The sequence below is a fragment of the Protomyctophum bolini genome (genome assembly GCF_963924005.1).
Source record: "Protomyctophum bolini genome assembly, contig: SCAFFOLD_577, whole genome shotgun sequence".
Classification (NCBI taxonomy): domain Eukaryota; kingdom Metazoa; phylum Chordata; class Actinopteri; order Myctophiformes; family Myctophidae; genus Protomyctophum; species Protomyctophum bolini.
The window spans coordinates 5,001-17,500 of NW_027666150.1; the positions used below are offsets into that span (position 1 = coordinate 5,001).

Genomic DNA, 12,500 nt, shown 5'->3' on the forward strand with positions numbered 1-12,500 from the left:
ACACACACACACACACACACACACACAAACACACACAATACACATGCCAGATTGTGCGAGAGAAATAAGCAACCAGGCTCTATGAAAACTAGCCCAAAAGAAGCGACAGATATTATAGGCCACACTTATAAACATTAATATATGCATCGGCTATTTGAAAAGCTCACAGGGTGTCACATCGTGAGCTTGTAGAATGTAGATCATGAAAAGGGTGAAAAGGGTGGGATATACTGTAGTCCTCAGCCTAGTCAGAAAGTCTTGAAGAAATAAATCTTGGGACAGAAGTTCATCGTTGGCTGTGTGTGTGTGTGTGTGTGTGTGTGTGTGTGTGTGTGTGTGTGTGTGTGCAAAATTCACTTTCTGAAGAAAATGGCAGAACTACAAGCTTGTAGACCCTTTGCTGTCTGACTATGTGTGCACATGCCTTGATACCATACAGATTAACAGGAACTAGAGTAAATAATATCTATGGATACTATAATACAGACTCGATATGATTCAATTCCACCTCGACTCCATTTGTATTGAACCTTTTATTCGATTCACTGTTGACGTTTTTGAGTGGTGCAACCACTCCTACAACCAGCAATGTCCGTGTACCTGTTTGTGTACCTGTTTGTCTGTGTACGTCAATGAGCACGAGTGGTGTGCGCATGCGTGACATTGGAACGACACAAGTATGTGACATGGCTGCCACCTGCTGGACGCAAATCCAACTTCTGACTGTCTATAGGTTCGCTAAAGAAGGAAAGGCCGAGCCAAAATAATAATGAAAAAAATAGTTCTCAGTGACGCGGATTGATATCCGGATTGATATCCATAATAAAGCTAATCTGACGGAGCAGAAAGAGAGAGAGAGGAGGGGGGGAGAGAGGGGAGTTGCACCACTCGGTTCACACAGGTGTGATTTTTATTTGCTTACAGAATAACACGAGTCTCTTTTTACTCATGCACATTCTGCATGTGTTCTTCTTCTCCCCAAAAACGCTGAGTGAGCAAAAGAAATAAGTATAGAAGAAGAAACACTTGGTATTTTTTCCCCTTCCCTTCCCTTCCCTTTCTTTTCTTTCTGCTGATGCAGCGTTCGAGTCAAACGGAATACATTTCTAAAGACGAGAACTCGGTCCCAAACTGTATACTTCAGAGAGAACAGAGAACACAGATGTAGATTACAAATGCGAGCGTGAGCTCAGCCAAGTCCCGCATGTGTGGCCTCTGTGTGTGCGTGTGTGTGTGCGTGTGTGTGTGTGTGTGTGTGTGTGTGTGTGTGTGTGTGTGTGTGTGTGTGTGTGTGTGTGTGTGTGTGTGTGTGTGTGTGTGTGTGTGTGTGTGTGTGTGTGTGTGTGTGTGTGTGCAATGCAATGCGTGTGTGTGTGTGCGTGTGTGTGTCTGTTTAATGCGTGTGTGTGTGTGTGTGTGCGTGCGTGTGCGCGCCTGTGTGTGTCTGTGCAATGCGTGTGTGTGTGTGTGTGTGTGCGTGTGTGTGTGTGTGTGTGTGTGTGCGTGTGTGTTTGTCAGAAGCATGAAGTTGGCAGGCTGCTGCAAAGAGGGTGTTAAGCTGTATATACATGCAGTCAAATCCACAGTGATCATGTACTTACTGTATACACTCAGTTAAAATGAACACATATTGCAGTATATATATATATATATATATATTTATTATATAACACACTTCTGGCTTTTGAAACCTAGTCTTAAAATGCTTGCAGTCCATATTAACTTCCATCCATCCACCTTCAACCGCTTATCCATAGTCGGGTCGCGCTGTGACCCTCCCCACCCCCCCCCCCCCCTCTCTCTCTCTCTCTGACCTTCTGTCTCCATGGTGACCTCTGACCTCCACCCTCCACAGGGCTTCCTGGAAGGCGCGGCGGAGGGCGGGCGGCGCTGCGACCGTCCCGCCAACCTGCTGAGGAGGGGCTGCTCGCCGGGGTTCATGGAACACCCGGAGGTCGAGGTGCAGGTCAACGCCACGCTGCGAGGAACGCAGGTGTCTCCGTCAGACATCAGCATCTCCCTCAGACCAGGTAGGAGGACCCCCCCCCCCCCCCCCCCCCCATGGTGTAGATTTAACCCATTCTGACCTGAGATCAGATTCATACGAGGTTTCCACTGGACACACACTGGTCTGATTAACCCATTCTGACCTGAGATCAGATTCATACGAGGTTTCCACTGGGACACACACTGGTCTGATTAACCCATTCTGACCTGAGATCAGATTTAAAAAAATGTCAGTCGCTCTTCGATTTTTCAAAAATAGCAGACCTACAAGCTCGTAGCGCGCCACCGAGTGGCGCGCTATGAGCTTGTAGATCTGCTATTTTTCAATAGCTAAAGCATAACATAATGCTAACACCAGAATGGGTTCCCGGTCAGAATGGGTTAACCCCCTCAGACCAGGTAGGAGGAATCCCAGTCTTTTTTTTGCTAACATCTGCATGGCGCTAACCGCAAAGCATCATGGGACATGCAGTTTCTAAATACCGTAACCCTTTGTTATAGGAATACAAATGAAATCAAAAATAGATTAATGTAAATTAAATCAATTCATTTGAACTCCTTACAAACACATAAAACAGAGAACTTAAAATACAAACACAAACAACAACAGCAGAGAACGTATTCATGGACAGGCAAGATATAAAGGTGTTAATTGAGATAATCGCAATTATTTTTTTGCATAATAGTATCCAAGTTGAAAAATCACACCCGTGTGAACTGAGTGGTGCAACTCTCCCCCCCCCCCCCTCTCTCTCATTAGCAGGCAACAGTGCAGCTCTCTCTCTCTCTCTCTCTCTCTCTCTCTCTGTTTCTGGCACAACAGCGCCCCCTACTGCTACTAATAGTCATACTGGTGCTCATTAACCAACACATATAGGTGAACAGGGACATTGCTGTTCCTTGGAGTGGTGGAGTTGCACCACTCAAAAATGACCGTACATTTTAAAAACATTTTTTTCAAAAATAACAATTCGAGTCGAACTATACAAAATCTGCAGAGAAATAGCAGAAATTCCAGAAGCTTTAATACAACAGACTGTATTATTGTGTACAGTAGCTGGCTCATTCCGAGTCAAGTCAGTCAATAAATCATGCGTGTGTGTGACTGTGTACGCGCGCGCGTGTGTGTCTACCATTTTGTATGTGCGGCGTCTGTTTGTGTTTATCTGCACGTGTGTGTTTCTATAATTCTCTCTATTGTTGCAAAGATCACATGCAGCACGTCTGTGTCTCTTTGTAAAATCTGTTGCTCACATATGATCACATGCTCGTTGGCAGATCATCATGGAGCGCGTGTGTAACCCAGGGGTAAATGATGCAAACATAAACAAACAAACAAAACAGTATAATTAAAATAATTTACTGACTTCAGTGACAAATAAATAGGATGACATATTATTTAAAAGTGACTTAACCCACTCTGACCTGAGATCAGATTCTAAAAATGTCTTCTACATCCTGACAGTTTTCTGAAAAAGCTATTTTAAAAATAGCAGACCTACACGCGAGTGGCGCGCTACGAGCGTGCATGCGTGCGTGCGAGCGTGCGTGCGTGCGTGCGTGCGACCAGTTTCATAGTGGCAATGCAGACCTGTACTATCTGGTCGATGTGTCTGACCTCTCTCTCTCTCTATGTCTCTCTGTCTCTCTCTCTCTCTCTCTCTGTCTCTGTCTCTCTGTCTCTCTGTCTCTCTGTCTCTCTCTCTCTCTCTCTCTCTCTCTCTCTCTCTCTCTCTCTCTCTGTGTCTCTATGTCTCTCTGTCTCTAGGCTCAGAGGCCAGCTTCATAGTGTCCGTGCAGCAGTGTGAGGTGTATCCAGTGGATCTGTACTACCTGGTGGACGTGTCTGCTTCCATGCAGGACAACCTGGACAAGGTACTGCTGCATACAGGCACGCGGAAATAGCTGATCTACAAGCTCACGCGTTGTGAGCTTGTATAGATCAGCTATCTCCGGGGCGCATATACCCGGATTTCTAAACAAATTAGTTGAACGCAGCAGGGCACGCATCTTTGCATCTTTGTATCTGCCAGTGTGAACGAACGCAGCAAGGCATGCATCTTTGTATCTGCCTGTGTGAATGCAGCAAGGCATGCATATTTGCATCTTTGTATCTGCCAGTGTGAACGAACGCAGCAAGGCATGCATCTTTGTATCTGCCTGTGTGAATGCAGCAAGGCATGCATCTTTGCATCTTTGTATCTGCCAGTGTGAACGAACGCAGCAAGGCATGCATCTTTGTATCTGCCAGTGTGAATGCAGCAAGGCATGCATCTTTGCATCTTTGTATCTGCCAGTGTGAACGAACGCAGCAAGGCATGCATCTTTGTATCTGCCTGTGTGAATGCAGCAAGGCATGCATATTTGCATCTTTGTATCTGCCAGTGTGAACGAACGCAGCAAGGCATGCATCTTTGTATCTGCCTGTGTGAATGCAGCAAGGCATGCATCTTTGCATCTTTGTATCTGCCAGTGTGAACGAACGCAGCAAGGCATGCATCTTTGTATCTGCCAGTGTGAATGCAGCAAGGCATGCATCTTTGCATCTTTGTATCTGCCAGTGTGAACGAACGCAGCAAGGCATGCATCTTTGCATCTTTGTATCTGCTAGTGTGAACGAACGCAGCAAGGCATGCATCTTTGCATCTGCCTGTGTGAATGCAGCAAGGCATGCATCTTTGCATCTTTGTATCTGCCAGTGTGAACGAACGCAGCAAGGCATGCATCTTTGCATCTTTGTATCTGCTAGTGTGAACGAACGCAGCAAGGCATGCATCTTTGTATCTGCCAGTGTGAATGCAGCAAGGCATGCATCTTTGCATCTTTGTATCTGCTAGTGTGAACGAACGCAGCAAGGCATGCATCTTTGTATCTGCCAGTGTGAATGCAGCAAGGCATGCATCTTTGCATCTTTGTATCTGCTAGTGTGAACGAACGCAGCAAGGCATGCATCTTTGTATCTGCCAGTGTGAATGCAGCAAGGCATGCATCTTTGCATCTTTGTATCTGCTAGTGTGAACGAACGCAGCAAGGCATGCATCTTTGTATCTATCTAGGCCTATGAATGTTTTGTATCAAAACTCCTCTCCTCTCCTCTCCCCTCCTCTCAGCTGAGAACAGTGGGCGTGGCCCTGTCCCATCGAATGGCGGAGTTCTCGTCAGACCTCCGTCTGGGTTTCGGCTCCTTCGTGGACAAGCCTGTGTCTCCATACATCAACGTCCACCCAGCCAAGATCAGCAACCCCTGCAGGTACCCTTTACCCCTTTACCCCTTTACCCTTTACCCCTTGGCAGCGGTGGCCGAACGGTTTGCGGAGCGGTCTTGATATCGGAAGGTCGCTTATAGTCCGTATCCCCGGACCGGCACGTTCAAATTACCACCGCTGAAGTGCCCTTGAGCAAGGCATTGAACCCCTACCATGAAATGTTCTATGAGCAGGGCCTGGCTGTAAACAAGTTCTTGAGCTTAGTCCAGTTACCCTGAGTAAACATGGTACCTTTCCTTTCCTTAGTCCAGTTACCCTGGGTAAACATAGTACCTTTCCTTTCCTTAGTCCAGTTACCCTGGGTAAACATAGTACCTTTCCTTTCCTTAGTCCAGTTACCCTGGGTAAACATGGTACCTTTCCTTTCCTTAGTCCAGTTACCCTGGGTAAACATAGTACCTTTCCTTTCCTTAGTCCAGTTACCCTGGGTAAACATAGTACCTTTCCTTTCCTTCGCAGGTACCCTTTCTACACCAACACTTTATACACCAACCCGTTAGGGTCCATTTGGTTCCATTTGTACACTCTGAGTTACAGACCCATAAGGGTCCATTTGGTTCCTAACTATCTCTAATTGAGCTATACTAGGGACCCCCTGGGGAACTCCCTCAGGTACCCCTGGGGGGTCCCCGGACCCCGCGTTGGGAACCTTTTACTGTATAAGTTGTTCTGAAAGAAGCAGCTTATACACACTAAACCCAAGCGTTTAGGTTATAAACTGTTTTAAACACATCATTTGTAACACTTTTTAAACGTGTCACAGTGTTTAGATTATAAACAGAAGAACATGTTTAATCGCCCGTAACATTTTTTAAACACATAAACGTGTTTAGTTTTTACAATCAAAGTCAGTCATATTATAGGTGTTTAGAATATGAACACTAGGTGTTCTCGGGAGGTGTTTGAGTTGAACTCGTGTTCTATACTGTATTTTATGAATATTAATAAACACTTGGCATTTTATTATTACACACATGGGGCCTGATTCATTAAAAAGAAATACGCCACCGTTGCACTGTGGCGGAAACAGATATCGTATTTATCCGTCCGATCAAGCTACGTTGAGATGACGTGTTATTCAGAGAAGCTGGTGTAATCACTTCATTTATGCGGATCGCTGAGTGTATCCTTTCCGCATTTTCCCCAAGCGATTCGCCTGTTGTCGCCTGGTTAGTTGGAACATCCACGCCCATTCCCAAACTTTAAATTCTATACAACAGCGCGATGAGCTTGTAGAGTAGTTAATTTTGACAGGAGGTTCTCTGCACGGACAGATCTTCAAGCAAACAGCGCGAGTTATATGTATAAAAATAATTATAAACGAAACTTGCCAACTTGGCACGCATTGCTTCACTCGATCCTTAAATGTCAGAGTTAACTGATATGTTACAGTTACTTTCACATAATGAGAAATAAGTTAATTTGTACTGTTCACCACACGACCAAATGCTATATACAACTCGGCAATGATACTGATGAATGCACTGCAGGGTTATAAAAAAAGAAAGAACACTCGCCTGCAGAAGTAAAATAGATATCCGATGTATCAGATGTAAATTCATTTCATGATGTCGTCATATTAAAATGATTCGCGGGACACGGCAAACTTGATTCATCTCATGATGAGATCAATGTAGTAGCTAGCCTACAGCATATAGCCTACACAGCTACAACGTTGCCCATATTATAATTAATTAAGGTGAGCTGGCTTAAAACTGACTGGCCAAATTGCACGCGCTGATGCCATAATGTGGATTTATAGCCCTCGTCGTGACTGCTGTCTGTCTGTCAGACCGGCATGTCTGTGAACCATAGAATGCCATAGATAGACCATATAACAGTCGGGCCGGGCCGTGTTCTGTCCTTGCCGGGCTCACCGCGCCGTTATATTAATTTTCCAATGTAAATTTCACCCAGATTGGACTCTGTTCAGCGGCCGCATGCTGCTGTCCGCCCCACACACACACACACACACACACACACACACACACCGACAGTCAGAGAACTGACTCACTAAATAACACTAACACACACTAAACAATGTTGGATTCGTACAGTGGAGAATGCAGATAAGTGTAGGCCTATGTTCTTATTATAATTGTGAGTTTGTTTTTTAACATGCGTGAGTCCACGGGAGCCGATCTACAAGCTCACAACGCGTTGCACTGCGAGTAGCCTAGAGAAGGCTGTCAAGTGAGCAGCGCAATCGCGCATGCTATAGAAATATCCTAATAAATAAATAAAAATGTGTCGCTTGCAGGGGCAGTTTCCTTATGGGACTTGCCTCTAGAATGCATGCATAGGCATACAAGTGCAAGTTTTATATATCATTTTTTTATGTGCTGAACAATGTTATAGGGTCGGGACACATGCCTACATATTTTATCTGCGATTTGGGAACTATTTATTGATTCAGCATGAAGACTAAAGCCTTCTGAATATATCCGTAAATTCGTCCGCCACCTAAAGAGGTCCCGTGGGATTTTACGGAGTTTCCGACCAACCTACGTGAGCGTCAAGTTCACGGCCATTTCCATGAATTCCAAATTAATGTGGGAAATCCACGTAAATGCCTTTCCGCTAGCTTCACGTCATTATATCAGCGTAAACGCGTTGAAGAATCAGGCCCATGGTGTTTAGGTTTAAACTATGGGCTCAGATCCATGCCAATATTATCTGTGTGTTCGTAAAAGAAAATGCGTAAAAAAACAATCCGTAAAAGAAAAATGCGTAAAAAAACAATCCGTAAAAGAAAAATGCGTAAAAAAACAATCTGTAAAAGAAAAATGCGTAAAAAAACAATCTGTAAAAGAAAAATGCGTAAAAGTTACAGATGCTTTTTTTGGTTCCCCAGTGATATCACTGCCAAAATTCACATGACGGCTGAGAGCCAATCACTTACGAACAGAAAAAAAGACAACCTAAATTACGAATGCTTTTTTTGGTTCCCCAGTGATATCACTGCCAAAAATCACATGACGGCTGAGAGCCAATCACGTGAGGCCTTTTCCTCTACCCAATCAAAAAGCTCCATAAGTCTGCCTGGCAACTGAGGTTGCCATGTTTGTCTGGGGCTACGTTATAAGTATAAGTATAAGTTTATGAGTTACAAGTTTAGCTATATTATATCCATATCTTGTCTTAAAACAACCACTCAATGGCATTATTGACTAATTCATTATTTTATAATGATATATATATGATATATATATATATATATATATATATATATATATATATATGATATATGATAGCAGCCTCATCATACTATCATCATCATCATCATATCATATCATATCATATCATATCATATCATATCATATCATATCATATCATATCATATCATATCATATCATCATATACTATATATATTAATGCTGGGCCGTTATCGGCGTTAACTGCTGCGTTAACGCGAGAATATTATCGCGCGTCAAAAAAAATATCGCCGTTAATCTATTCTCAAAGTTGGGTCTGGGAGCTGGGTCTGCATTGACTGCATAAAGCGATATAGCAAGCTAGGAATTTCACTTTGATAGTTTTACCTGGCCGAATTACTCTGTGGGAGGGAGAAGTCCTAACCTAACAGGGACAAGGTGAAATAAATTACTCTGAGAGCGGGGCGGTAACAAATCCTAACCTAACAGGACACGGGTGAAATTAATGAACAGTGCGGCGTGCCACATCAAACGTCAGCATGCAGGACTCTGTGAATCCGGGTTTGCTTCAGGGGAAATTTCTTTACAAGAAGCTTCCAAATGGAAACCTCGACAAGAACAAGGTGGTTTGCACCCTGTGCAAAGCAGAAATGGCTTATTGTAGGAGTTCTTCAAGTCTGAAGTATCACCTAACGCACAAGCATCCCTTTGCGTTGGTTGATGATAGCGAAGCTGCCGGGCCAAGCACTAATATGGCTCCGGGGAAAAGTGTTCGTCAAACTACAATGTTGGAGTGCAACCGTGGCAAGCCCGTCAGCCCAACTCTATCAGCCAAGCTAACTAACCTCCTAGCTCAGTGGATTGCCATCAACTGCCGGCCTATCAGTGTGGTTGAAGATGATGGGCTCGAGCTTCTTCTCCAGGCGGCCACAGGCGACCCATCTTACAAACTACCTGCGAGACGAACCATCACAAGGAGAATCCATGACCAGTACGCCGCAGAGAAAGCTGCGAAAGATGAAAAGTTGGCCGGGGCGGCGTGTGTAGCACTGACTGGGGACCATTGGACATCTGTCAAAAACGACAACTACCTTGGCGTTACTGTACACCTCATCGATGTCAGCTGGGAACTTCACTCTTTCGCCTTAGGTACGTTATGTAATTTAAATTAATTTACCACGGTGAAGTTGGTCTCGGGCTGAAACCAACCCCACCGCGGCATGTAATATCGCTAATTCAGCCTAACATTTACACAGCTTTAGCTAACGTTATCAGGGATCGATTGATTTATTTTACCACCAGCCAACATTATACGTTTGCTAGCTATCCCCAACAACGCCAGCCTGCTAATTGCAAGTTTCCTATTAATATTTAATAGCTAACTTATTCTGATCTACTTTGTCTCTCCTAACGTCAGGTGTGATTAAAACGGAGGAGCGTCACTTTGCAGAAGCGTGTGCCAGACAGTTTCTCGACGTCGCTAATCAGTGGGGCATAGCTGAAAAAATCACCACCATTGGAACCGACAGCGCTCCCAACATGATAGCAGCAGGGAGAATACTACCATTTGAGCACTTGCCCTGCGTTGCTCATCTTGTACAGAGGGCCGTTGTAATGTCACTTCGGGATGGTGGTTTTGATGGTGTACTTGCCAAGTGTCGAAAAGTGGTCGGACATTTCAAACACAGTCCGGCTAACTCAGACGAGCTGAATGCCCAGCAAGCATCCCTTGAACAAGACCAGGAGTCACTCGTGCAAGACGTTCCAACACGCTGGAATTCAACCCTAGCGATGATCGCACGTTTGAGGCGCAACAGAGACGCTGTGCACGCAACGCTGGCTCAGCAGACCCACAAGCTGGCCCTCCCAACACATGCTGAATATGAGAAGTTGGCAAAGCTGGAGAAACTGCTGGAGCCATGCAAGTAAGTGTGTGTTGTGCTCTGTGTGTGTGTGTGTGCGCACACTGCTCTGTGTGTGTGTGCACTGCTCTGTGTGTGTCTGCTCTGTGTGTGTGTGCACTGCTCTGTGTGTGTGCACTGCTCTGTGTGTGTGTGTGTGTGTGTGTGTGTGTGTGTGTGCACTGCTCTGTGTGTGCACTGCGTGTGTGTGTGTGTGTGTGTGTGTGTGTGGCTGGCTGGCTGGCTGCTGTGACATTGTGGCGTTGTTTTTGGTGTCAATTCACCCCTCTTAATGTGTGTGTGTAGGTACGTCACGGAGCTCCTTGGTGGGGAAAAATATGTCTCCTGCTCTGTCGTTTTACCTGCCCTGTGTCATCTCCTGCGAGCAATGAAGATCTCTGATGATGATCCTGCCTACATTGTGCGTTTCAAGACTGCCTTCATCAAAGACCTCAACCAGCGGAGGGAGAAAACAAACCTGGAATGGCTGAAGGTATGTGACACTGACCAGAAGATAACTGTATTGTCTGACCATTATAGACTGTTAAGCCAGTAGATTGATAAATGGATAGATGAATGAGTCATGAAGAAATATGGAGAATTTGAAAGTTAAATTTTCTTCCATCCATCCATCAATCTTTCTTTTTTTTCTTTTCATCAAAAGGTGGCCACTGCTCTGGACCCACGCTTCAAAGATCTCAAATGCCTGCCCAAAGCAGAGAGGGAGCCAGTGTGGGGAAAGCTGAGTGACTTGGTGAGGGCAGAAGAACCTGCTCTGCAGCCGCCCAGGGAGGAGAACCCTGAACCACCTCAAAAGAAGACAGCCCTACTGCTGATGGGATCAGAGTCAGAGTCAGAAGACGAGATACCAGTAGTAGACAATGTTGTAGAGAGGTACAAGGTAGAGCCCAGTGCCAGTTTAGATCAGTGTCCACTGAAGTGGTGGTCAGAGCACACTGCTGTTTATGGTAAGATGGCCCACATTGCCCAGAAGTACTTGGGGACTCCTGCCACAACTGTCCCATGCGAGAGACTGTTCTCTTTAGCAGGCCACATTGTACAGAAAAAGAGATCTAGTTTGTCACCAGACAATGTGAACAAGCTGGTGTGTCTGAGTGACTGGTGGAAGAAGGAGAGGTAGAGGTTGGACTCAAGTCATGTCACAAAGCTACTGACGGTAATACAGTTTAATTAATGTCATATCCCAGAAAAGGGGGTTGTTCTTGCACCCACTGTTTCAAATTGCCTGTATGGTAACATGTTTATGGTTATTCGTGTTTAACTGAATAAACAATGTATAACACACGTACATCGTATTGAACATTATTATATTTTCATTACCAATTATGATAGGGCTCCTGGTCTAATGGGCCACGTGGCCCGTTCAAGGATTTACTTCTGGTCATTATTTAGGTAGCGCACACATATTTTCAATGCCTTCGGCAGAGTTCAAATGAGCCATTTTAATCTAGATTAATCTAGATTAACTCCAGAATTGCAGTGAGATTAATCTAGATTAAAATAATTAATCTATGCCCACCACTAATATATATATACTATAATTAGTGAATCACTGCCTGCACCAATCGCTCCCACTTTTCACACGGGGGGGCAATATCGCACAACGGGCAAGGGCTAGTATAAAATAGTAATACATAACTTAAAAATATATATTTAATCTGGGACTGGGCTTTCCTGTCTATAGGTTTAGCTATATATCCATAATATCTTGAATTAAAACAACCAGTCAATTACACAAATTCGTTATTTTAGTAGCCTAAAATAAATAAAATAAATTCAGCTATATATCCAATATCCATATGATATTAAAACAATCGGCAAATAGGCTATATCCTAATTTCTGCACACAGGCATCATTATTTTCGTTCTGACGATTAAGTAAGGCATTGTATAATTTCACCACAGGGAGACGCTGTACGTCTTGCTCACTGTCTCATGCACACACCACCCGCACCCCCCCCCCCCTGCCTGAAACAGGATGTGACGTTCTCCCTCAGCTGCTGTCGGTTTGTGTAGCCTAATTTGTTTGTTCCAAGCCACTCTATGGGGAGAAGCCTTTAGCCGCGAGCGAGCATGGTTCCTGACTAGATAGGTGAAGACTTCTTCTTCTTTGGCGATTTTTATCATACTAGATTGGAACGCCCATAAAC

General features: G+C 44.5%; 2 protein-coding genes across 2 annotated transcripts in view; both read left to right on the forward strand.

Annotated features, from left to right (window-relative positions):
• itgb8 (integrin, beta 8) overlaps positions 1-12,500 on the forward strand; it is a gene marked incomplete at both ends in the record, with an annotated part of 36,089 nt that overhangs the window by 2,904 nt on the left and 20,685 nt on the right. Inside the window, 3 exons of the mRNA XM_080794468.1 lie at positions 1,856-2,030; positions 3,776-3,882; positions 5,118-5,257. Of these exons, the coding sequence (XP_080650594.1) occupies positions 1,856-2,030; positions 3,776-3,882; positions 5,118-5,257 (422 nt within the window). The remainder of the gene's footprint in view (positions 1-1,855; positions 2,031-3,775; positions 3,883-5,117; positions 5,258-12,500) is intronic.
• LOC308312062 (E3 SUMO-protein ligase ZBED1-like) lies at positions 9,214-11,470 on the forward strand (the record flags this gene model as incomplete). Its single annotated transcript, XM_080794469.1, has 4 exons — positions 9,214-9,577; positions 9,846-10,353; positions 10,636-10,822; positions 10,994-11,470. The coding sequence occupies 4 exons, from the start codon at positions 9,214-9,216 to the stop codon at positions 11,468-11,470; spliced, it is 1,536 nt and encodes a 511-aa protein (XP_080650595.1).